Source organism: Anolis sagrei, chromosome 11 (genome assembly GCF_037176765.1).
Source record: "Anolis sagrei isolate rAnoSag1 chromosome 11, rAnoSag1.mat, whole genome shotgun sequence".
Lineage (NCBI taxonomy): Eukaryota > Metazoa > Chordata > Lepidosauria > Squamata > Dactyloidae > Anolis > Anolis sagrei.
In genome coordinates, this window is record NC_090031.1 from 23,927,033 (window position 1) to 23,952,522 (window position 25,490).

The window sequence follows — 25,490 nt, forward strand, 5'->3', positions numbered from 1 at the left end:
TAGCCTGACAGTGACTGGAGCAAACTTTTGTTGAGAGGTGATTAGATGTCCTTGATTGTTTCCTCTCTGTTGTTGTGCTGTTGTAATTTTAGAGTTTTTTAATACTGGTAGCCAGATTTTGTTCATTTTCATGGTCTCCTCCTTTCTGTTGAAATTGTCCACATGCTTGTGGATTTCAATGGCTTCTCTGTGTAGTCTGGCATGGTGGTTGTGAGAGTGGTCCAGCATTTCTGTGTTCTCAAATAATATGCTGTGTCCAGGTTGGTTCATCAGGTGCTCTGCTATGGCTGACTTCTCTGGCTGAAGTAGTCTGCAGTGCCTTTCATGTTCCTTGATGCGTGTCTGGGCAATGCTGCATTTGGTGGTCCCTATGTAGACTTGTCCACAGCTGCATGGTATACGGTAGACTCCTGCAGAGGTGAGAGGATCCCTCTTTATTATTATTATTATTATTATTATTAAACTTTATTTGTACCCCGCTAGCATCTCCCGAAGGACTCGATGCAGCTTACAAAGGCCAAGGCCTCAACACAACAACAACAAACAATAACAATACAATGCAAGCAAATTAAAACATAAGCAATAACACAACAAAACATTACACTATTACACAATAAAATCAGGGCCGGGCCAATGATGGGTACAGGTTAAAAATGTGCTGGGTGTAAGAGGTGATATGTTGGGATTCTGGGCAAGTGCAATGTGCAGAGAGTCTTAAGCTCTAATAAAGTGCTTCTGGGACGTAGTGCTGGAGCTTATACTATTCAGGAAAGGCACATCGGAATAGCCAGGTCTTCAAGTTCTTCCTAAAGACTGCCAACGTGGGTGCTAGTCTAATGTCTTTGGGGAGGGTGTTCCAAAGTCGGGAGGCAACCACAGAGAAGGCCCTGTCCCTCGTCCCCACCAAACGCGCCTGCGACGCAGGTGGGATTGCGAGCAAGGCCTCTCCGGATGAATGAAGTGAGCGCGTGGGTTCGTAAACGGAGATGCGGTCACGCAGGTAGGCAGGTCCCAAACCGTTTGGGGATTTGTAGGTAAGCACCTGCACCTTGAATTGGGCTCGGTAAGTAAATGGCAGCCAATGGAGCTCCTTAAACAGGAGGGTTGACCTATCTCTGTAAGGAGCACGAGTTAACATCCTGGCCACCGCCCGTTGGACCAGTTGGAATTTCCAAGCCGTTTTCAAGGGCAGCCCCACGTAGAGCGCATTACAGTAATCCAATCGAGAGGTGACCAAGGCATGGACCACCCCAGCCAAATCAACCTTGTCCTTTGCTGAACGTAGCATTTGTTGGATTTTCTTGGTGGGTCTGTAGATCGTTTGTATGTTGTATCAGCTTCCCTATGCGGTCAGTGGTTCCCTTGACGTATGGTAGGAACACTTTTCCTCTGGGTGGATCTTCGTCTTGACTCTCGTGGCTTGTTCCAGCTCTTCTGATGTGTCAGGTGGAGTCTCCATTGGCCTGTAGAGCCCAGTTTAGGTGGTTCAGTTCATCTTGAAGAAGTTGACAGAATCAATTTTTTTTGAGTGAAAAACATACATTGGGTTGTTAGGTGTCTTGTGTCCAAATTTGGTGTCAATTCGTCCAGTGGTTTTTGAGTTCTGTTAATCCCACAAACGAACATTACATTTTTATTTATATAGATGCCTTATTGATCTTTTGGAACACTACTTGCTTTCATGAACTTTTATCTTTTATTTTTCCATAAACTACAAAGACTTCCATCTGTGTGCAGTTTTGATGATTTCAGCAAGGTGAATCTACCATCCTCTGACCATCCTAAATCCTTGCTAACCCCAGTCACCATGAATCAAGCGGACGTTCAGCAGTTGCAGCAACAGATTCAAGCGCTACAGGCACAAATCGCTGCTTTAAGCCCTGTAGCAAAGATCCCGATGGCAATGCCGAACAAGTTCTCCGGGGAAGCCCAGCGGGTAAAAGACTTCGTGGGACAATGTGACGCCTTCATCAAGGTGCGAGTGGCAGAATTCCCCAATGAAGCAGCGAAAGTGGCTTTCATCTACAGCCTGCTTGAAGGGCCTGCGCTGGCTTTGGCTACGGCATTGCGTGAGGCCAACGCTCCCGTGCTGGCCACCGCTAAGGAATTCATGGAACATTTGCGGTACACCTGGGGGGGCCGAGTGGCCAAGGAGACAGCTGCAGCTGGGCTCGGCTCATCCCAGGATCGAAGCTGCAGAAAAGTCGAGGCGGCAGACCGCAGGTTGCGGGCTCTGTCGCAGAAGGAGGGCCGGTTGGCCCAATACATTTCGGAGTTCCGCGCTTTGGCGCAGAAGCTCGCTTGGAACGATGCTGCCTTTATCAGTCACTTCAAGGCGGGACTCTGTTGGGAAATGCAGCTGGAGGTGGCTCGAGTGGCCGTCCCGGCCACCTTGGAAGAGCTGATTGAACTGTGTATCCAGCTGGATGGTGTTCTTACAACTCAGCGGCAACTTAGCCGTTATTTGGCTGAGCCGCTGGAGCGACCGGTGCCAATGACTCCGCAGGCAACGGACAAGGAAGAGCCCATGAAGCTGGGCTCGACCCGTCCCAGGATCGATGCTGAGGAAAAGGCGAGGCGGCAACGGCTGAATTTGTGTTGGTATTGCGGGGCGAGCGGACATTTCTCACGGGAGTGCCCTACGAAGAGAAAGCCAGCGCCTCGGTTGGCAGCGGTTTCTGGGGCCTGGTGAAGAACTGGGCTGTTACGAGAACCGCGCTGAGGAGCCGGAGTTGGAAGGGAGCTGCCGAGGTTAGACGGGCTCGCTAACTCGGTCTCCTCTCCACTCCCGGAGTCTGCAACAGGAATGTCGTTCTTCATTTTGGTCTCGTTTTGTGTGGCACAGAAGGCTCCTATGATGGCACACACGTTGGTAGACTGTGGAGCGACCAACAATTTTATCGATCACCACTTTGCCAAGTTTTTGGGATTACAAAGTTGGGATTTACAACCTCCTCGGGATGTACAAAATTTTGATGGGTGTCTTTTGAAGGCGGGACCTGTGGCTTGTTACACTGCGCCCGTACAAATGTGGGTAGGGGGTCATGTGGAAGAAATCTTTCTGATCACGGAGATCCCCCACCCGGTTGTGTTGGGAAAACACAACCCTACGATTCTGTAGTCTCAATTTGAACTGCGTTTTACTTGTAAGGAACACACAATGGGTTTTATTAAGTTTTGAAAAAAAGGAAGTTATGCTGTTGCACCCTGCCTCTAATGTAATATTATGATCACTATCATATGTATATACAATATATTATATTAGCCCAGCACAATATCAGTGATGTACTATATGTACAAATTATATATGTACTATGAGCCGTCCCTTGCCACGCATTGCTGTGGCCCAGTTTGGTGATCTGGAAAATAAAGTAAAGAGAAAATTTTGGTTTATAATATATGTAATTTCTTTATTCTTGTGTTGATGTAGAGCAGTGTTTCTCAACTTGGGGGTCGGGAGGGGTCGCCAAAGACCACCAGAAAACACCGTATTTTCTGTTGGTCATGGGAGTTCTGTGTGGGAAGTTTGGCTCAATTCTATTGTTAGTGGGGTTCAGAATGCTCTTTGATTGTAGGTGAACTATAAATCCCAGGAACTACAACTTCCAAATGTCAAGGTCTATTTTCCCCAAACTCCACAAGTGTTCACATTTGGGCATATTGAGTATTTGTGCCAAATTTTGGTTCTGATCCATCATTGCTTGAGTGCTCTGAATGTAGGTGAACTACAAAGCCAAAACTGAAGGTCAATAACCACCAAACACTTCCAGTATTTTCTGTTGGTCATGGGAGTTCTGTGTGCCAAGTTTGGTTCAATTCCATCGTTGGAGTTCAGAATGCTCTTTCATTGTAGCTTAACTATAAATGATAAAATCAACCTCTTGCCCCAACCCCACCGATATTCAAGTTTGGGCATATTAGATATTTGTGCCAAATTTGGTGAATGACAATCCATCCTGCATATCAGATATTTACACTGCAATTCAGAACAGTAGCAAAATTATAGTTATAAATTAGCAACAAAAATAATGTTATGATTGGGGGCCAACAAAACATGAGGAACTGTATGAAGGGGTCGTGCCATTAGGAAGGTTGAGAAACACTGATGTAGAGCTTGTCTGGTTGACTTACTCTGGAACATGCAACATATAATTGTCCTTGTTTAGGGGTCTCTTTCACATCTATCATACTGTGTGTGTGTGAATCATATCTATCTATATCTATGGCTGGATGGCTCTTTGTTGGGAGGGCTTTGATTACGTCAAATGTCAAAGTCTATTTCCCCCAAACTCCACCTGTGTACATATTTGGGCATATGGAATATTCATGTCAAGTTTGGTCCAGATCCATCATTGAGTCCACAGTGCTCTCTGGATGTAGGTGAACTACAACTCCCAAACTCAAGGTCAATGCTCCCCAAACCCTTCTTGTGCTTTCTGTTGGTCATGGTTCAATTCCATCGTTGGCGGGGTTCAGAATGCTCTTTGATTGTAGGTGAACTATAAATCCCACCAGCTTCAACTCCCAAATTTAGAAAATCAACTTTTTTGAGTGAAGGACATACATTGGGATGTTAGGTGTCTTGTGTCCCAATTTGGTGTCAATTTGTCCAGTGGTTTTTGAGTTCTGTTAATCCCACAAACGAACATTACATTATTATTTATATAGATGTAACATTATTATCAATATCATAGGTAAAGGTAAAGGTTTTCCCCTGACATTAAGTCCAGTCATGTCCGACTCTGGGACTCTGGTGCTCATCTCCATTTCTAAGCCGAAGAGCCAGCGTTGTCCGTAGACACCTCCAAGGTCATGTGGCCGGCATGACCGCATGGAGCGCCGTTACCTTCCCGCCAGAGTGGTACCTATTGATCTACTCACATTTGCATGTTTTCGAACTGCTAGGTTGGCAGAAGCTAGGGCTGACAGCGGAAGCTCACACCGCTCCCCGGAATCGAACCTGTGACCTTTCGATCAACAAGCTAAGCAGCTCAGTGCTTTAACCCACTGCGCCACCGGAGAGCCCTTTATCAGTATCATATGTATATACAATATATTATATTAGCCCAGCACAATATCAGTGTAATATATGTACTATATGTATATTTATATATTACTATATGCACAATATCAGTATTATAAATGTACTATATGTACAATACCAGTATTAGAATCATAGAATCAAAGAGTTGGAAGAGACCTCATGGGTCATCCAGTCCAACCCCATTCTGCCAAGAATATTGCATTCAAATCACTTCCGACAGATGGCCATCCAGCCTCTGTTTAAAAGCTTCCAAAGAAGGAGCCTCCACCATACTCTGGGGCAGAGAGTTCCACTGCTGAACGGCTCTCACAGTCAGGAAGTTCTTCCTCGTGTTCAGATGGAATCTCCTTTCTTGTAGTTTGAAGCCATTGTTCCATTGCGTCCTAGTCTCCAGGGAAGCAGAAAACAAGCTTGCTCCCTCCTTCCTGTGGCTTCCTCTCACATATTTATACATGGCTGTCATATCTCCTCTCAGCCTTCTCTTCTTCAGGCTAAACATGCCCAGTTCCCTAAGCCGCTCCTCATAGGGCTTGTTCTCCAGACCCTTGATCATTCTAGTCGCCCTCCTCTGGACACATTCCAGCTTGTCAATATCTCTCTTGAATTGTGGTGCCCAGAATTGGACACAATATTCCAGGTGTGGTCTAACCAAAGCAGAATAGAGGGGTAGCATTACTTCCTTAGATCTAGACACTATGCTCCTATTGATGCAGGCCAAAATCCCATTGGCTTTTTTTTGCCGCCACATCACATTGTTGGCTCATGTTTAACTTGTTGTCCACGAGGACTCCAAGTCATGCAACCCATGCTCTATTCTGCCTTGGTTAGACCACACCTGGAATATTGTGTCCAATTCTGGGAACCACAATTCAAGAGAGATATTGAGAAGCTGGAATGTGTCCAGAGAAGGGCGACTCAAATGGGGTTGCCTTTGAAAACGGCCCGGAAGCTCCAATTAGTCCAACGCTCGGCAGCCATGATACTAACTGGAGCGGAGCGCAGGGAGCATACAACTCCTCTGCTGCGCCAACTCCACTAGCTGCTGATTTGCTACCGGGCTCAATTCAAAGTGCTGGCGTTGGCCTTTAAAGCCCTAAACGGTTCTGGCCCAACTTACCTATCCGAACGTATCTCGGCCTATCAGCCCGCCAGGACCCTAAGATCTTCTGGGGAGGCCCTGCTCTCTATTCCGCCTGCTTCACAGGTGCGGCTGGCGGGTACGAGAGACAGGGCCTTTTCTGTGGTGGCCCCGCGGCTATGGAACGCCCTGCCCTTGGAGGTAAGATCAGCCCCCTCATTGATGGTTTTCTGGAAAAGACTAAAAACCTGGATGTTCGAGCAGGTGTTCGGTTAACTCAGTGCAATGAATGGTAATTGACTAAAGGACTGGCAATATGGACGACGAACTGGATCACGTTTTTAGTTAAGAGTTGAATTGGATTGGTATTGATGTATGAATTGTGTTTTATGTTTTTATGCTTTTAACTGTATATTGTTGATTGTTATATTATGTTGTAAACCGCGTTGAGTCGCCGGCTAGGCTGAGAAACGGCGGTATACAAATATAGCAAATAAATAAATAATTAATAAATAAAGGGTCTGGAGAACAAGCCCTATGAGGAGCGGCTTAAGGAGCTGGGCATGTTTAGCCTGAAGAATATATATTACAACATGATTCATATAATATACATTATTATTATTATTATTATTATTATTATTATTCCAATTCTATGGGGAAATGCTGCCAATGTCAATCTGGAGTCCAAGTTTCCCTCATGTTTTTTTTTTTCCCTCTCTTGAGGCGTGGAACACGTGACTAAGGCCAAGCCAGAAAGACGCAACTCGAGAGCGCATGCGCAGTCTGAACCCCACTAGAACCCTCCGCCGGGCCGAAGCACGCTTTTGGAAGGAGGCAGCGCGCATGCGCAGAAGGAGGAAAAGAAAAAAAAGGAAAGGGCCATAATTTATCCCGCGGAAGGAAGCCTGCCTTTGTTGGGAGACTCAAGCTATTCGGCGGTAAGAGGAAAAGCCAAGTCAGGTAAAGCGTAAGAAAGGTCGGGAGATGGCGGAGGGATTACGAAGCAAAAAATAGGACGCTCGGTGATGAGGCTTATTTAGAGATTTAATCAAGGAAGGGAGGGGGAGTGAGAAATGGAGTGTGCGCATGCGCAGACGCGTTCTGGCAAAGGACGGGAGGAACGTGCCTCGTTCATTGGCCAGGTCGGGAGTGGGCGGGGCTATTGGGGGCTTCTGATAGAGAAAGGGGGAGGGACCTTTTTCTGGCTCTGGTCTTCAATTTTTTTAAAGGGGAAGTACTCGCTCATTGGACAGGCTGGGAGTGGGCGGGGCTATGACGTAGCAGGCGTTGGTGATTCGACTAGGGAAAGGGGGCGGGACCTTTTTCTGTCCCGCCTCTTCTTTTTTTTTTTAAAGGGGAAGTAATCATAAATAATAATAATAATCAGGCACATCAATTCACTCTCAACAAGAGATTTCCCCCAGGCGCTTCCAGGCCATTGAATGCAAATCAAGGTGATCAGCTAAAACATTAGGTTCTTGTGGGTTTTTTCGGGCTATAGAGCCATGTTCTAGAGGCATTTCTCCTGACGTTTCGCCTGCATCTATGGCAAGCATCCTCAGAGGTAGTGAGGTCTGTTGGAATTAGGACAATGGGTTTATATATCTGTGGAATGGCTGGGGTGGGGCAAAGTGCTCTTCTCTGCTGGAGCTAGGTGTGAATGTTTCAACTGACCACCTTCAGTAGCATTTGAAGGCCTGGCTGAGCCTGGGAAAATCTTTTGTTGAGAGGTGTTAAGATGTGCCTGGTTGTTTCCTCTCTGCTGTTTAGCTGTTGTAATTTTAGAGTTTTTTTAATACTGGTAGCCAGATTTTGTTCATTTTCATTGTCTCTTCCTTTCTGTTGAAATTGTCCACATGCTTGTGGATTTCAATGGCTGATGAACCAGCCTGGACACAGCATATTGTTTGAGAACACAGAAATGCTGGACCACACCAACAACCACCATGTCAGACTACATAGAGAAGCCATTGAAATACACAAGCATGTGGACAAGCATGTGGGCTTCATAATGTAATACAATATAATACCAATAATAATAATAATAATAATAATAATAATACAATATTATAATTATACATTTTATATTACATGTAATATTATTAATAATATTACAATATAATGGTATAGTACAATATAGTAATAATTAATACTGATATTGTACTATACTAATGTATAATATATTGTATGTATATATATATCTTGTAAGCCGCTCTGAGTCCCCTTCGAGGTGAGAAGGGCGGCATATAAATGCCGTATATAAATAAATAAATAAATGGGTGCTTAATTTGTAAAATCATAACGTAATTTGACGTTTAATAGGCTTTTCCTGAATCCCTCCTTATTATCCAATATTTTCACTTATCCAGTCTTCTGCTGGCCCATTTATGTTGGATAAGCCAAACTCTACTGTATATTGTGTAAACATATAATACTGATGATAATATTATTATGTAATACAATATCATACTAATAATAATAATAATATATATATATATATATATATATATATATATATATATCTATCTACAAAGACACACATACACACCGTATTTTAAGTTGTGATGTTTTTGATTGTGAGCCTTTTGAGTTCTCTGTTTGGAGAGATAAAACGATACAAATCAATCAATCAGTCTCTAATATCTTTTTTCCCCAGAGGTGCAGTAGTTACTCCAAAAGACTTCACTCAAGCCTTTCATTGCCTCTAAGGAAGACATGGATCATCTCTCCCCGTTCAGCAGTAAGTGTTTTCCTCAGGGCGGATCACAATGCACATATACATGGCAAACATTCAATGCCATAGACACACACAACTTAGCAAAAGCTGCAGTTCAATATAAGCCGGTGTGTCTGTAGTTTAGGAGCTCTCAGTCTGAGAGATCCCTCAAAGTTAACAGACCTCAGTGAGAGAGGTCTCAGTGTGGGAGAGGCCTCAGTGGGAGAAAGGCCTCAATGTTAGTATTTAGACACACAACTCAGCAAAAGCTGCAGTTCAATATAAGCAAGTGTGTCTGTAGTTTAGGAGCTTTCAGTCTGAGAGAGCCGTCAATGTTAACAGACCTCAGTGAGAGAGGCCTCAGTGTGGGAGAGGCCTCAGTGGGAGAAAGGCCTCAATGTTAGTATTTAGACACACAACTCAGCAAAAGCTGCAGTTCAATATAAGCAAGTGTGTCTGTAGTTTAGGAGCTTTCAGTCTGAGAGAGCCGTCAATGTTAACAGACCTCAGTGAGAGAGGCCTCAGTGTGGGAGAGGCCTCAGTGGGAGAAAGGCCTCAATGTTAGTATTTAGACACACAACTCAGCAAAAGCTGCAGTTCAATATAAGCAAGTGTGTCTGTAGTTTAGGAGCTTTCAGTCTGAGAGAGCCGTCAATGTTAACAGACCTCAGTGAGAGAGGTCTCAGTGTGGGAGAGGCCTCAGTGGGAGAAAGGCCTCAATGTTAGTATTTAGACACACAACTCAGCAAAAGCTGCAGTTCAATATAAGCAAGTGTGTCTGTAGTTTAGGAGCTTTCAGTCTGAGAGAGCCGTCAATGTTAACAGACCTCAGTGAGAGAGGCCTCAGTGTGGGAGAGGCCTCAGTGGGAGAAAGGCCTCAATGTTAGTATTTAGACACACAACTCAGCAAAAGCTGCAGTTCAATATAAGCAAGTGTGTCTGTAGTTTAGGAGCTTTCAGTCTGAGAGAGCCGTCAATGTTAACAGACCTCAGTGAGAGAGGCCTCAGTGTGGGAGAGGCCTCAGTGGGAGAAAGGCCTCAATGTTAGTATTTAGACACACAACTCAGCAAAAGCTGCAGTTCAATATAAGCAAGTGTGTCTGTAGTTTAGGAGCTTTCAGTCTGAGAGAGCCGTCAATGTTAACAGACCTCAGTGAGAGAGGTCTCAGTGTGGGAGAGGCCTCAGTGGGAGAAAGGCCTCAATGTTAGTATTTAGACACACAACTCAGCAAAAGCTGCAGTTCAATATAAGCAAGTGTGTCTGTAGTTTAGGAGCTTTCAGTCTGAGAGAGCCGTCAATGTTAACAGACCTCAGTGAGAGAGGCCTCAGTGTGGGAGAGGCCTCAGTGGGAGAAAGGCCTCAATGTTAGTATTTAGACACACAACTCAGCAAAAGCTGCAGTTTAATATAAGCAAGTGTGTCTGTAGTTTAGGAGCTTTCAGTCTGAGAGAGCCGTCAATGTTAACAGACCTCAGTGAGAGAGGCCTCAGTGTGGGAGAGGCCTCAGTGGGAGAAAGGCCTCAATGTTAGTATTTAGACACACAACTCAGCAAAAGCTGCAGTTCAATATAAGCAAGTGTGTCTGTAGTTTAGGAGCTTTCAGTCTGAGAGAGCCGTCAATGTTAACAGACCTCAGTGAGAGAGGTCTCAGTGTGGGAGAGGCCTCAGTGGGAGAAAGGCCTCAATGTTAGTATTTAGACACACAACTCAGCAAAAGCTGCAGTTCAATATAAGCAAGTGTGTCTGTAGTTTAGGAGCTTTCAGTCTGAGAGAGCCGTCAATGTTAACAGACCTCAGTGAGAGAGGCCTCAGTGTGGGAGAGGCCTCAGTGGGAGAAAGGCCTCAATGTTAGTATTTAGACACACAACTCAGCAAAAGCTGCAGTTCAATATAAGCAAGTGTGTCTGTAGTTTAGGAGCTTTCAGTCTGAGAGAGCCGTCAATGTTAACAGACCTCAGTGAGAGAGGCCTCAGTGTGGGAGAGGCCTCAGTGGGAGAAAGGCCTCAATGTTAGTATTTAGACACACAACTCAGCAAAAGCTGCAGTTCAATATAAGCAAGTGTGTCTGTAGTTTAGGAGCTTTCAGTCTGAGAGAGCCGTCAATGTTAACAGACCTCAGTGAGAGAGGCCTCAGTGTGGGAGAGGCCTCAGTGGGAGAAAGGCCTCAATGTTAGTATTTAGACATACAACTCAGCAAAAGCTGCAGTTCAATATAAGCAAGTGTGTCTGTAGTTTAGGAGCTTTCAGTCTGAGAGAGCCCTCAAAGTTACAGACCTCAGTGAGAGAGGCCTCTGTGGTTAAAGGCCTCAGTGTGTGAGAGACCACAGAGTGAGAGGGGCCTTAGTGGGAGAAAGGCCTCCATGTAAGATTTATTTATTTATTTATTTGCAGCATTTATATTCTGCCCTTCTCATGCCGCAGGGAACTCAGGGTGGATGACAATGCCATATACATGGCAAACATTCAATGCCATACACGCACAACATATATAGATAGAGACACAGAGAGGCTATTTAACTTTCCAGCTTCATGAGGGCATGCTTTTTGAATTCTGACAACCAGGGGAGCTGTCGATTCACCATCCACTTGTGACACCGATGGAGTACTTCCTCATTCTTTTGCACACTGCTGGAGAATTTTATGGCTTATGCGGGGAGGCTAATTTAACTAATTTACAATGCCATAAAACTCTCCAGCAGCATGCAAAATTTCCTACTTGACAGATGCAATTGCCTTTCAGGTTGCAAAGGTCGACAGCAAGCTAGACATGGCCAGAAGCTCACTCTGACCCAGGCTGGCTTCGAACTTCTGACCTCTCGTTCAGTAGTGATTTTAATGCAGCTGACTCCCAACCAGCTGCGCCACATGATAAGAGTAAATTTCCCTTCTATGGAGAAGATTTCTCTTACTTCCTGTTGTCTCACCACCATTCTTAACTATGAATCAGATGTATGTAACGTGGAGACGGCCTGTACAAGAAGCAGCAGAGTGATCACACCTATGAAATGGCTGAGACACCAAAGGAAGCAGATATTTTGTACCCCCCACCCCCACCCCACCACCACCACCACCTTTGATAATGCCATATATTAAGTCTTTTCATTCTCTCCGCAAACTTATTGATTTCACAGACGACCCCTTTGACAAGCCGCCCTGCCGAGGCTGCTCCTCGTACCTTGTAGAACCGTATGTCAAATGTGCCGAATGTGGGCCGCCTCCCTTCTTCCTATGTTTGCAGGTAAAGCACACCTTTAAAATTGGGGTTATTGCTGCTGGAAGTGCATGTAACCACGAAACCAATTAACCAGGAAGATGGGGTTCTTGGGTAGCCGCTGACTCCATCATTATTATTATTATTATTATTATTATTATTATTATTATTATTACCAGCCATCCTCTGCCAGGTGTTGCTGTGGCCCAGTCTGTGTATATGTGTTTTCTGTGTGTATATATATGTATATCTGTATATATATGGTTATGCCCATGCGTTGTAATGTTGTTGTTTTTTTTGCTTTTAAAGTCTCTTCCGCTATGTTTTTCAGTGTTTTTATGAGTGATGGTCACTGGTTGGCCTAATAGGTGTATTGTATCCAAATTTGGTGTCAATTCATCCAGTGGTTTTTGAGTTATGTTAATCCCACAAACAAACAGTAATATTATATTATTATTATTATTATTATTATTATTATTATTGTGTTGTCGAAGGCTTTCCTGACTGGAATCACTGGGTTGCTGTGCATTTTCCAGGCTGTATGGCCATGTCCCAGAAGCATTCTCTCCTGCAGTTTCACCCACATCTATGGCAGGCACCCTCAGAATTTGTGAGGGCTGTGGGTCTGTGCAAGCTTCCTTTCTGCTGCCCTGCAGACTAGGATACAATGGAGCCATGGCTTCAAACTACAAAAAAGGATATTCCACCTTTTCGTGTGTGTGTCAGGAGCGACTTGACAGACTGCAAGTCGCTTCTGGTGTGAGAGAATTGGCCGTCTGCAAGGACGTTGCCCAGGGGATGTTGCCCAGATGTTTTACCATCCTTGTGGGAAGCTGCTCTCATGTCCCCGCATGGGAAGCTGGAGCTGAAAGACAGGAGCTCACCCCACAACATGAGAAACCGCAAGTCGCTTCTGGTGTGAGAGAATTGGCCGTCTGCAAAGATGTTGCCCAGGGGACGTTGCCCAGATGTTTTACCATCCTGTGAGAGGTTTCTCTCATGTCCTCACATGGGAAGTTGGAGCTGATTGGCCGTCTGCAAGGACGTTGCCCAGGGGACGCCCAGATGATTTGATGTTTTTATCATCCTTGTGTGAGGCTTCTCTCATGTCCCCACATGATGAGCTGGAGCTGATAGAGGGAGCTCAGCCGCCTCTCCCCGGATTTGAACCTGCAACCTGTTGGTCTTCAGTCCTGCCAGGACAGGGGTTTAACCCACTGTGCCACCGGGGTCTCCACCTGAACATTAGGAAGGACTTCCTGATTGTCAGAGAGAGCCGTTCAGCAGTGGAACTCTCTGCCCCAGAGTGTGGTGGCGGCTCCTTCTTTGGAGGCTTTTAAACAGAAGCTGGATGGCCATCTGTTGGGGTGCTTTGAATGCAATTTTCTTGCTTCTTGTCAGAATGGGGTTGGACTGGATGGCCCACAAGGTCTCTTCCACCTCTATGATTCTATGGAAGGCTTTAATTCAAAAGCATACATTAGGGAACGCAACAAAGTTCCAACTGGTGGTTTTCTTCCCTCAAGCCTCACCCTGGCCCCTCCCCTGCATTGCCCCGGAATGTGGTGGAGGCTCCTCCTTTGGAGGCAGGATGGCCATCTGTCGGGGGTGCCCCGGAATTGGTGGAGGCTCCTTCTATGGAGGCTTTTAAACAGAGGCTGGATGGCCATCTGTCGGGGGTGCTTTGAATGTGATTGTCCTGCTTCTTGGCAGAATGGGGTTGGACTGGATGGTCCATGAGGTCTCTTATGATTCTATGGAAGGCTTTAATTCAAAAGCATACATTAGGGAACGCAGCAAAGTTCCAACTGACAGTTTATTTCCCTCGCGCCACACCCTGGCCCTTCCCCTGCATTGCTTCCATTTCCATGGCAACCCGCTTCCAGATTTCAAATATACACAGGAAAGGTCTATAATTTTAGTTAAGTGAAAAATTCCTTACGAAAGGATAGACTGTAATCCTCTTATTTCACCTTCCTGTCAAGTAGGGGCTGCTAATCACAGGCATCTTAAGTTCCCCCTTTACGTTTTTTCCTTTACCTTGTCTGTACAAAATCCATGATTTTAGCCCACGGAAAGGAAGACGATGGAGAGTAACTGGCCGTTCTTCTCGTTTTGCAGTGTTTCACAAGAGGATTTGAGTACAAGAAGCACCAGAGCAACCACACCTATGAGATAATGGTAAACATACAATTTTGGTTATCTTTCTTTTTTTCTTTTTTTCCCGCAAAAAAGGAAAAAAACTTTTATTGGCAACACAAAATGCATGAAAAATATTATACAAACTTTCAGAGCTAAAAACCAAGCAAGAGGAGAAAATGGCGATCTTAGAGTCAAGGGTCTACATTTTGACTCTGTTGCCAGAATGATAGTGTAAACGAGAGGTACCAATGCGAGTAAAGACTGTCAATGGAAAAACATTTTTTAACTTTTTTACATTGATAACTCAAGCCATACAATTCACCATTCTGGACACAAGGTGGCAGGAAAGGTATAACAAATGCATATACCATAGCGTTTCTCAACATGGGGCTCGAGATCGGGCGGTGGGGGGGGGGGTCACCAAAGACCATTGAAAAACACAGTATTTAATGTTGCTCATGGGGGTTCTGTTCTGTGTGGGAAGTTTGGCCCAATTCTCTCGTTGGTGGGGTTCAAAATGCACTTTGATGGTCGGTAAACTATAAATCCCAGCAACTACAACTCCCAAATGTCAAGGTCTATTTTCCCCAAACTCCACCAGTGTTCACATTTGGGAATATTGAGTATTCATGCCAAGTTTGGTCCAGATCCATCATTGTTTAAGTCCGTAGCTCTCTGTGGATGTATCTGAACTACAACTCCCAAATCCAAGGTCAATGCCCACAAACCCTTCCAGTATTTTCTCATCATCATCATCATCATCATCATCATCATCACTTTATTTCTTAATTAGTCACTCTCCACCAAGGTGCTCCAAGCGACTTACAATTTAAAATAGCATTTACACAATATAAAAAAAAATTCTGATGATCATGGGAGTTCTGTGTGCCAAGTTGGGTTCAGTTCCATCATTGGTGGAGTCCAGAATGCTCTTTGATTGTAGGTGAACTATAAATCCCAGCAACTACAACTCCTAAATGTCAAGGTCTTTTTTCTCCAAACTCCACCAGTGTTCACATCTGGGCAAATTGAGTATTGGTGCCAAGTTTGGTCCAGATCTATCATTGTTTGAAACCTCATTGCTCTCGGGATGTAGGTGAACTACAACTCCAAATCTCAAGGCCAATGTTCATCAAACACTTCCAGTATTTTTGTTAGTCATAGGAGTTCTGTATGCCAAATGTGGCTCAATTCCATCATCGGTGGAGTTCAGAATGTTCTTTGATTGTAGGTGAACTATAAATCTCAGCAACTACAACTCCCAGATGTCTAGGTCAATTTCCCCTGAACTGCACCAGTGTTTACATTTGGGCATATTGAGTATTCGTGCCAAGTTTGGTCCAGATCTATCATTGTTTGAATCCACAGTGCTCTTGGGATGTAGGTGAACTACAACTCCCAAACTCAAGGACAACCCTTCCAGGTTTTTTTTAAGTTTCCCCCCTTTCATTAACAGCAGTAAAAGGAAATTTTGGGTCATAGGAGTTCTGTAAGGGCAAGATGGATAGATGGGATCCTTGAAGTGACTGGATTGACCTTGAAGGAGCTGGGGATGGTGACGGCCGACAGGGAGCTCTGGCACGGGCTGATCCATGAGGTCACGAAGAGTTGGAAACGACTGAACGAATGAACAACAACAAGGAGTTCTGTATGCCAAGTTTGGTTTAATTCCATCATTGGTGGAGTTCAGAATGCTCTTTGATTGTAGGTTGACTATAAATCCCAGCAACTATAACTCCCAAATGTCAAAATCAATTCCCTCCAACCTCCAATTTGTGCCAAATTTGGTCCAGTGAATGAAAATACATCCTGCATATTGGATATTTACATGACAATTCGTAACAGTAGCAAAATGACAGTGATGAAGTAGCAACGAAAACAATGTTCTGGTTGGGGGTCACCACAACATGAGGAGCTGTATTAAGGGGTTGCGGCATTAGGAAAGTTGAGAAACCCTGACCTAGAGATTCCTGACGTACCACTGAGTACAGTCTATTGCAAACTCGATGCCTTTCCGTGCTTTGCTCCCCTCTCAGACCTCCAACTTCCCAGTCCTGGATCCCACCTGGACGGCTCAAGAGGAAATGGCCCTTCTGGAAGCTGTCATGGATTGTGGCTTTGGAAACTGGTGAGAAGACCTCATTGACCAACCACTGGGGTTGGTTTGGAGAGCGTCTCCGTTTCATGGAATGGGACGTCATATCCTATTGGCACAGGTCAATGTGTAAACGGTACCCTTTCCCGTTCTCTTTTCCAGGCAAGACGTAGCCAACCAGATGAGCACCAAGACCAAAGAGGACTGTGAGAGGCACTACATGAAACACTTCATCAACAACCCCCTCTTTGCCTCCTCGTTACTGAACCTGAAAGAGGCCGAGGAGAATCCCCAGGCCGAGACGGCCATCCCGTTTCTCTGTGAGCGTCCGCCAGACAAGTTTCTCCTGGACCAATAGGGATTTGGGGCCCAATTTGCCACACTTCCCACCCCCCCTTGGCTCGAGATCCTTGACCACATAGTTTTTTGAGATGGGCAGAGGCTCAACTAGAAACTCCGGATGTACCCATTTCTGATCTATTGTTTTCTTCCAGCTTCTGAAGACCCCCCGCGGCCCACCTTTGATTCTTTGCTCTCCAGAGATATGGCCGGATACATGCCAGCAAGGGCAGACTTCATTGAGGTAGGAGTCCCCTTGGAATCGAGGGCGGGTTTTGGAACGAAAAAGGGTGGATTTAGAAGGGAATCTCTGTATCCTTCGGGACGGAACCAACAGAAAAAGAACCCTGTCTAATACAGTATTTCTTCCAGACTTGCCTTTGCTGTACGACAATTTGAAAACCGAAGGGCTTGTTACAAAGCTCTCTCTTATTTTTACCATCTTCCTCCTCTCTCTTGGTTTATATCGTGGTTCTGGAGTATTGTATCACGCTTCTGGAGTATTATATCACATTCTAGAGTATTATATCATGGTTCTAGAGTATTATATCACATTCTTGAGTAAGTATTATATCGCAGTTCTGTAGTATCATATCATGATATGGATCTGGAGTATGATATCATGGTTCTGGAGTATGATATCACGGTTCTGGAGTATTATATCGCATTCTGGAGTATTATATCACAGTTCTATAGTATTATATCACAGTTCTGGAATATTATATCACAGTTCTGGAGTATTATATTGCAGTTCTGGAGTATCATATCATGGTTCTGGAGTATTCTATCACAGTTCTGGAGTATTATATCATGGTTCTGAAGTGTTATATCATGGTTCTGGAGTATTATATCACAGTTCTGGAGTATTATATCACGGTTCTGAAGTGTTATATAGCAGTTCTGGAGTATTATATCACGGTTCTGAAGTGTTATATCATGGTTCTGGAGGATTATATCACAGTTCTGGAGGATTATATCGCAGTTCTGGAGTATTATATCATGGTTCTGGTGTATTGTATCATGGTTCTGTAGTATTACATCACAGTTCTGGAGTATTATATCATGGTTCTGTAGTATATCACATTCTGGAGGATTATATCGCAGTTCTGGAGTATTATATCATGGTTCTGGAGTATTATATCACAGTTCTGAAGTGTTATATTGCAGTTCTGGAGTATTATATCATGGTTCTGGAGTGTTATATCATGGTTCTGGAGTGTTATATTCCAGTTCTGGAGTATTATATCACGGTTATGAAGTGTTATATTCCGGTTCTGGAGTATTATATTGCAGTTCTGGAGTATTATATCATGGTTCTAAAGTTTTATATTGTGCTTCTGGAGTATAATATCACGGTTCTGGAATATTATCTCATGGTTCTGGAATATTATATCATAGTTCTGAAGTGTTATATAGCGGTTCTGGACTATATATTATTATTATTATTATTATTATTATTATTATTATTATTCACCAGCGTCCTTCTCTTCCCCCCTCCCTGCTTTTTTAAAAGGAATTTGACAATTACGCTGAATGGGATTTAAGGGATATAGATTTTGTGGAGGACGACTCGGACCTTTTGCATGGTGAGTTGGAATTGTTGTTGAGCATATGTCCTGTCTGTTTCCCCCGAAAATGTTCCTTAGCCATGGTTGTTGCAGTCCTTGTTTGGGGATGAAACAACCGTTTCGGAAGCATTGTCATTGCTTACTATTTTCAAAACTCTGTTCTTCTTTGGGTGATTTTTTCCAAAAATTGCAGTTTTAGGCCTCTTTCTCCATGTGCTTTTCAAGGAAGCCTTTCAGTTTGGGGCAAGTCCTCCAAAAGCAGTTCACAACACACTTAACTTCCAAAATGAAACATTTAGCACATCTCACATGTTGCTCATGGCCCATCATTGTGATGGCTGCATATCACATTCAGGGTCAAACGGAGCATTTTCCCCTGCCTTGGCTCCTATGCTATGTATCTGGAAAGGAACATCCTTTCCCTTTACTGTGGCTTGGAATGGGACCTCTCTCTAATCTCTCAGAACGAGGCATATCCGGGTCCTTTCCTTGCTGCAATGGGAAGAGATTGCTTTTTGGAAAGGCATGAACTTTTAGAGATCCTAACCTTTTGGGAAACCAGGGATCTCCTGGAAACGTGACCCTTTCGGAGATTAGATGGCATTCACACTACAGTGTTCCCTCGCTACTTTGCGGTTCGCTTTTCATGGACTCCCTGGTTCGTGGGTTTTTGCCTCCCAGTTTATGAATGGTTGCTGTTGCTCAGTGCGGCATTCTAATCCAGTATTTTCTGTTGGTTCTGGGGGTTCTGTGTGGGAAGTTTGGCCCAATTCTATCATTGCTGGGGTTCAGAATGCTCTTTGATTGTAGGTCAACTATAAATTCCAGCAATTGCAACTCCCAAATGTCAAGGTCTATTTCCCCCAACTCCAGCAGTGTTCACATTTCGGCACATTGAGTTTTCCGTTCCAAGTTTGGTCCAGATCCATCATTGTTTGAGACCACAGTACTCTCTGGATGTAGAGGAACTACAACTCCAAAATTCAAGTTCAATGCTCACCAAACCCTTCCAGTATTTTCTGCGGGTTGTGGGAGTTTTGTGTGCCAAGTCTGGTTCAAATCCTTTGTTGGTGGAGTTCAGAATGCTCTTTGATTGTAGGTGAACTCTAAATCCCAGCAACTACAACTCCCAAATATCAAGGTCTATTTCCCCCAACTCCACCAGTGTTCACACTTGGGGACATTGAGTTTTCCATGCAAAGTTTGGTCCGGATCCATCATTGTTTGAGTCCACAGTGCTCTCTGGATGTAGGGGAACTACAACTCCAAAATTCAAGGTCAATGCTCACCAAACCCTTCAGTATTTTCTGCAGGTTGTGTGCCAAGTCTGGTTCAAATCCATTGTTGATGGAGTTCCGAATGCTCTTTGATTGAAGGTGAACTATAAATCCCAGCAATTACAACTCCCAAATGTCAAGGTCTATTTCCCCCAACCCCACCAGTGTTCTTATTTGGCCATACTGGGAATTCGTGCCAAGTTTGGTCCTGATCCATCATTGTTTGAGTCCACAGTGCTCTCTAAATGTAGAGGAACTACAACTCCAAAATTCAAGGTCAATGCTCACCAAACCCTTCCAGAATTTTCTGCGGGTTGTGGGAGTTCTGTGTGCCAAGTCCGGTTCATATCAATTGTTGGTGGAGTTCAGAATGCTCTTTGATCTTGTAACTAGTATAGGAGGCTTGTAGAAAGTGGATATTTCCAACATTAGTGTTGTGGGGATTTGTGAAAGGCTCGTTTGCGACATTCGAAACGAATCATTTGCCTCTCTGCTCTCTTCCCAAACTTCCACAGCTTTGAAGATTGCAGTGGTGGATATATACCACTCGAGGTTAAAGGAAAGGCAGCGAAGGAAAAAGTAAGTTGTTTTCACATCCTATCCGTGTTTGTCCAACTTCAATAGGGTTTGGCCTAGTTTTCGTTCTGACACATTTGTGTAACCACTTGCTATGTGCTGGTGTGCGCTTTCCCTTGAGGCTAATGCTAAGGGTTGCTTGGCCAGTCCGTAAGGAGGGCGTTCTGCAGTTTTCCAAGGCATTTGTGGGATACAGTGTTCCCTCACTTATCACGGGTGTTACGTTCCAGGACCACCCGCGAAAAGTGAAAATCCGTGAAGTAGGAACGCTCTCTCTCTCTCTCTCTCTATATATATATATATCACATTTCGAGGGTGAAGCAGAAATGAGGAGAGAATTAAAGGCACCACACACTTTTTTTGCTATCTATAAGGAAGGGGCTATAAGGCCATGATTGACATATTGCTTTGTAACTCCTCTCTCTCTCGATTGACTGTGCACACACAAAACATTTACAATTCCCGCCACCAACACGAGGATTGCTTTCTATCATATATTCTTTTCTTTTTGAGACAATCAATCATTATATCTTTATCTTTATACATTTCCATCCTGTATCCTATATAACATTTGTATCTTATTTCTTATGGCTTGATCTCCGGAATAATTCCTAATATAGTTCTTTACTCTTGTCCATCTATCTTCCATTATTTTCATTGATTTTTAAATCATTTAATTTCACATTCATAATTTCAAATTCCATTTGCTCCACCATATATCGGTACCATTTATTTACTGTCCATTTTGGTTTATCCTTCCACCCTAATACTATTACTGCTTGTGCACATTCTATTATTGCTTCTTTTATTTCACTTTTATTTCCCTAATACCGCCATTTCCTTTGTTATGACCCACTCATTTCCTAGTATTGGCTGCTTCTCTCCCGAGGGGGAGGGTGAAACCCCCTTCCACACTCCATCGTTGCCAGGAGGCAGGATGGGAACGCTATTCTGGGCAACGGCAACCATTCATAAACTGGGAGACAAAAACCCGCGAAACAGCAAGTCCTCGAAAAGTGAACCGCGAAGTAGCAAGGGAACACTGTATTTGTCCCCCGGTGGCGCAGTGGGTTAAACCCCTGTGCCGGCAGGACTGAAGACCAATAGGTTGCAGGTTCGAATCCGGGGAGAGGCAGATGAGCTCCCTCTATCAGCTCCAACTCTTCATGCGGGGACATGAGAGAAGCCTCCCACAAGGATGATAAAAACATCAAATCATCCAGGCGTCCCCTGGGCAACGTCCTTGCAGATGGCCAATTCTCTCACAACAGAAGCGACTTGCAGTTTCTCAGGTCACTCCTGACACGACAAAAAAACAACAACTGTATTTGTTGACAACCGCGTATTGTTTCAATTGCAGAATCATCAGAGACCACGGGCTCATCAACCTCCGAAAATTCCAGAGTGAGTAGCTCAGAAAACAATGCTACTATGCACGATGCTCACCATTTAAACTCCATTCATTTCTATGTATATTTTATCATTTTAAATTTACATATTCATTAAAAATGAAAATATCTATCTATATGGACCAGTACATACAGACTAACACTCTCTTCAGTCTAATATGTTACTGAACATTGACTCCATACAGACTGACTGCACACTGCAGCATACTGACACTACCGACTTCGAAACTGTACTGCAAAAACTGACTTCTAAAAATGGAGTCTCAGTCTGGATAGTCCCAGATCTGCTCACAGGGTCTGCAATCCCTCTCACAACTTTAAACAACATAGAGCTAAGGGGAAGCTGCATATCAAAATATACATACAAGATAGTAAGCAATCTGAATTGTATACATAGCAAATCTGTATAAATAAAAATGTAATGTTTGTTTGTGAGATTAACATATAACATAACTCAAAATCCATAACAAATCTATATAATCTATCTATATAAATCTATATGGACCAGTACAATACTACCTAACATCTATGTAATACTTGTATTTGACTATGCAAGTATTGCACAGATATTAGGGGTTACCAAATACCATCAGAAAACACAGAATTTTCTGTTGGTCATGGGGGTTCTGTGTTTATGGGGGCTGCAGAGAGTTGTAGTTCAAGAATAGGTAGGGAAGGAAGAAAGGGAATAAAGAGGAAAGGAAAGAAAAGTGGGGGGGGGGGGAGGGACAGGAAGAAGAGAAGGAAGGAAGGAGAGAAGGAAGGAAGGGGAGAAAGAGGGAGGGAAGGTTGGCCACAGCAACGTGTACAGCTAGTCACTCATAAAAGCACTGAAAAACACAGGAGAAAGGACTTAAAAAACCAAAAAAATAAAGACTACATTACAATGCATGCACAAAATCACATATATGTATATATATGCAAACACATATATACATAAATATATACACACACATATACACATACGAAACACATATACACAGACTGGGTCATTGCAACACATGGCAGGGGATGGCTAGTCTATAAATATAAATGTAATAATATAATATTAATAATGTAATACATTGTATACACAAATAATATTGATAATATTATGATGTAATAGAATATAATACTACTAATAATACAATATAATAATTATATATTTCATATTACATGTAATAGTATTAATCATATTACAGTATAGTGTATTACAGTATAGTGTATAGTGTATATTACAGCGCAATGAGTCGCCGTCAGGCTGAGAATTGCGGTATATAAGCGAAGTAAATAAATAAATAAATAAATAGTGGTATCGTACAATATAGTAATATATAATACTAATAGTTGCAGTGCTAATAATATAATATATTGTATGTACATATAACTTGTAAGCTGCCCTGAGTCCACTTAAGGGTGAGAAGAGCAGGATAGAAGTGCTGTAAATAAATCTATATAAATAATAATCGTTTGTGGGGTTAGCATAACGCAAAAACCACTGGCCAAAATGACACCAAATTTGGGCACAATCCACCTATCAGGCCAACAAGTGATCATCACTCATAAAAACACTGAAAAACACAGTGGAAGGGACTTAAAAAGCCAAAAAATAAAAAATACATTACCACGCATGCACAAAACCATATACACACACATATATGCAAACACACACATATACACACACAAAACACATAAACAGACTGAGCCACAGCAAAGTGTGCCAGGGGACAGCTGGTAATCTATATAAATAAAAATGTAATGTTAGTTTGTAGGATTAACATAACTCAAAAACCACTGGATGAACTGACACCAAATTTGGACACAAGACACATATGGGTCTAACGAGTGACCATCACTCATAAAAAAAAAAAACAGCGGAAAGGACTTTAAAATCCCAAAAACCAAAAAGACATTACAGAGCATGTGCAAAAACGACTCCCTGGCCCCGCTCCCCCTCCATTTCTACTTGGGCCAAGTGCGGATGTTGTAATTGTCCACCTGGATTACCTTTGAATAGCCTTGCACCTTAAAAACCTGGCTTCTACCAGCCAGCGGGAAACCTTTGGTGGGAGGAGTTCCCTAGCCCAGATTGTTTATATCTGGAAATCTTCTGTTTCCTGAGGACTACTGTAACACGTGGCCGGGTACAGCTAGTAAATAAATAAGTAAATAAATAAATGCATGTAAGGGAAATAGTGTAGGATTTCAACAGCTCCTGCCTGACCTTAGCATAGATTCATACAGAAGGAGGCGGACTCTGAAACCACATTCATTCATGTTGTTGCCGTGAATCTCTACGGCAGTGTTTCTCAACCTTCCTAATGCCGCGACCCCTTAATACAGTGCCTCATGTTGTGGTGACCCCCAACCATAAGATAATTATCGTTGCTACTTCCTAACGGTAATTGTGTTACTGTTATGAATCATAATGAAGATATCTGAAATGCAAGATGAATTTTCATTCACTAGACCAAATTTGGCACAAAAACCCAATAACGGAGCTCCATGCAGTCATGTCGGCCTTGGAGGTGTCTATGGACAACATCAGCTCTTCGGCCTAGAAATTGAGCACCAACCCCCAGTCTTGTACATGGCTGGACTTAATGTCAGGGGAAAACTTTTACTTTACCTTACCCAATATGCCAAATTTCAATACTGATGGGGTTGGAGGGAGAATTGATTTTGTCATTTGGGAGTTGTAGTTGCTGGGATGTATAGTTCACCTACAATCAAAGAGCATTCTGAACCCCACCAATGATGGAATTGAACAAAACTTGGCGCACAGAACTCCCATGACCAACAGAAAATACTGGAAGTGTTTGGTAGGCATTGACCTTGAGTTTTGGAGTTGTAGTTCACCTAAATCCAGAGAGCACTGTGGACTCAAACAATGATAGATCTGGATCAAACTTGGCACGGATACTCAGTATGCCCAAATGTGAACACTGGTGGAATTTGGGAAAAATAGATCTTGACATTTGGGAGTTGTACTAGTTGCTGGGATTTATAGTTCACCTACAATCAAAGAGCGCTCTGAATCACACCACTGATAGGAATGGGCCAAACGTCCCAACCAGAACCCCCATATCCAACAGAAAATACTGGAGGGATTTTGGATGAACTGACAGTGATTTAGGGGAGATGTAGTTCACCTTCATCTAGAGAGCAATGTGAACCCAAACGACTATGCCAAAGCGATTCTTAAGACCATCAGAAATATGTGTTTTCTAATGGTCTTTGGCAACCCCTCTGACACCCCCTTGCGACACCCTCAGGGGTCCCGACCCCCAGGTTGAGAAACACTGCTCTACGGCTTTTTCACTATCTCTCTGATCTGCCTTGTAGTTCTAGAAAGAAGATACCCAAAGGAGGTTCAAGATCTGTATGAGACAATGAGGCGCTTTGCAAGGATCCTGGGACCGACGGAGCACGACAAATTCATAGAAAGCCACGCATGTAAGCATCTCCCGGGCATGTGTGTGTGTGTGTGTCTCTCTCCGTTGTGTTTCCTGTGAAATGCACACATATGGGTCTCCTGCACCAGGTTGATGGCGAAGGCAGCAAATAGAACAGGATGGGTGCCTTTTTTTTATCAAGTTAGCATCTGTCTGTGGAGGAGGAAGCAAGCTTTGTCGCTGCACCCGGCTCTTAATCCGGGGCGAGTGGGTGTATAAAAGAAGCGCCATTTCCATCTCTATAGAACAAAACATTCAGATGTCTGCCTTCAGAGGTAGCAACTCAAGAGTTTTGCTTCAAAACTATAGCACTTCCTGTTGCATGAGTCACTCTAATGAGATATATATGTATTGTCGAAGGCTTTCATAGCTGGAGTAACTGGGTTGTTGTAGGTTTTTCGGGCTGTAGCATCCCTACTTCGCGGATTTTCACTTTTCGCCGGTGGTCCTGGAACGTAATACATATATATCTCTGGGTTGTTGTAGGTTTTTCGGGCTGTAGCATCCCTACTTCGCAGATTTTCCCTACTTTGTAGATTTTCACTTTTTGCAGGAGGCCCTGGAACGTAATACATATATATCTCTGGGTTGTTGTAGGTT

The 25,490-nt window shown here is 43.5% G+C and overlaps 1 protein-coding gene across 5 annotated transcripts in view; it reads left to right on the forward strand.

Moving 5' to 3' along the window:
- Positions 1–25,490, forward strand: part of TADA2A (transcriptional adaptor 2A) — a 43,215-nt gene that overhangs the window by 876 nt on the left and 16,849 nt on the right. Inside the window, exons 2-12 of one of the 5 annotated variants that reach the window (XM_067472027.1) lie at positions 6,846–7,082; positions 8,779–8,862; positions 11,962–12,077; positions 14,172–14,231; positions 16,229–16,320; positions 16,450–16,607; positions 16,782–16,870; positions 18,140–18,212; positions 19,987–20,050; positions 21,408–21,451; positions 24,781–24,891. In XM_067472027.1, coding sequence (XP_067328128.1) covers positions 8,838–8,862; positions 11,962–12,077; positions 14,172–14,231; positions 16,229–16,320; positions 16,450–16,607; positions 16,782–16,870; positions 18,140–18,212; positions 19,987–20,050; positions 21,408–21,451; positions 24,781–24,891 — 832 coding nt within the window. In that variant the 5' untranslated portion in view covers positions 6,846–7,082; positions 8,779–8,837. The remainder of the gene's footprint in view (positions 1–6,845; positions 7,083–8,778; positions 8,863–11,961; positions 12,078–14,171; positions 14,232–16,228; positions 16,321–16,449; positions 16,608–16,781; positions 16,871–18,139; positions 18,213–19,986; positions 20,051–21,407; positions 21,452–24,780; positions 24,892–25,490) is intronic. The other 4 variants (XM_067472026.1, XM_067472030.1, XM_067472029.1 and 1 more) reach the window with 4 other exon arrangements.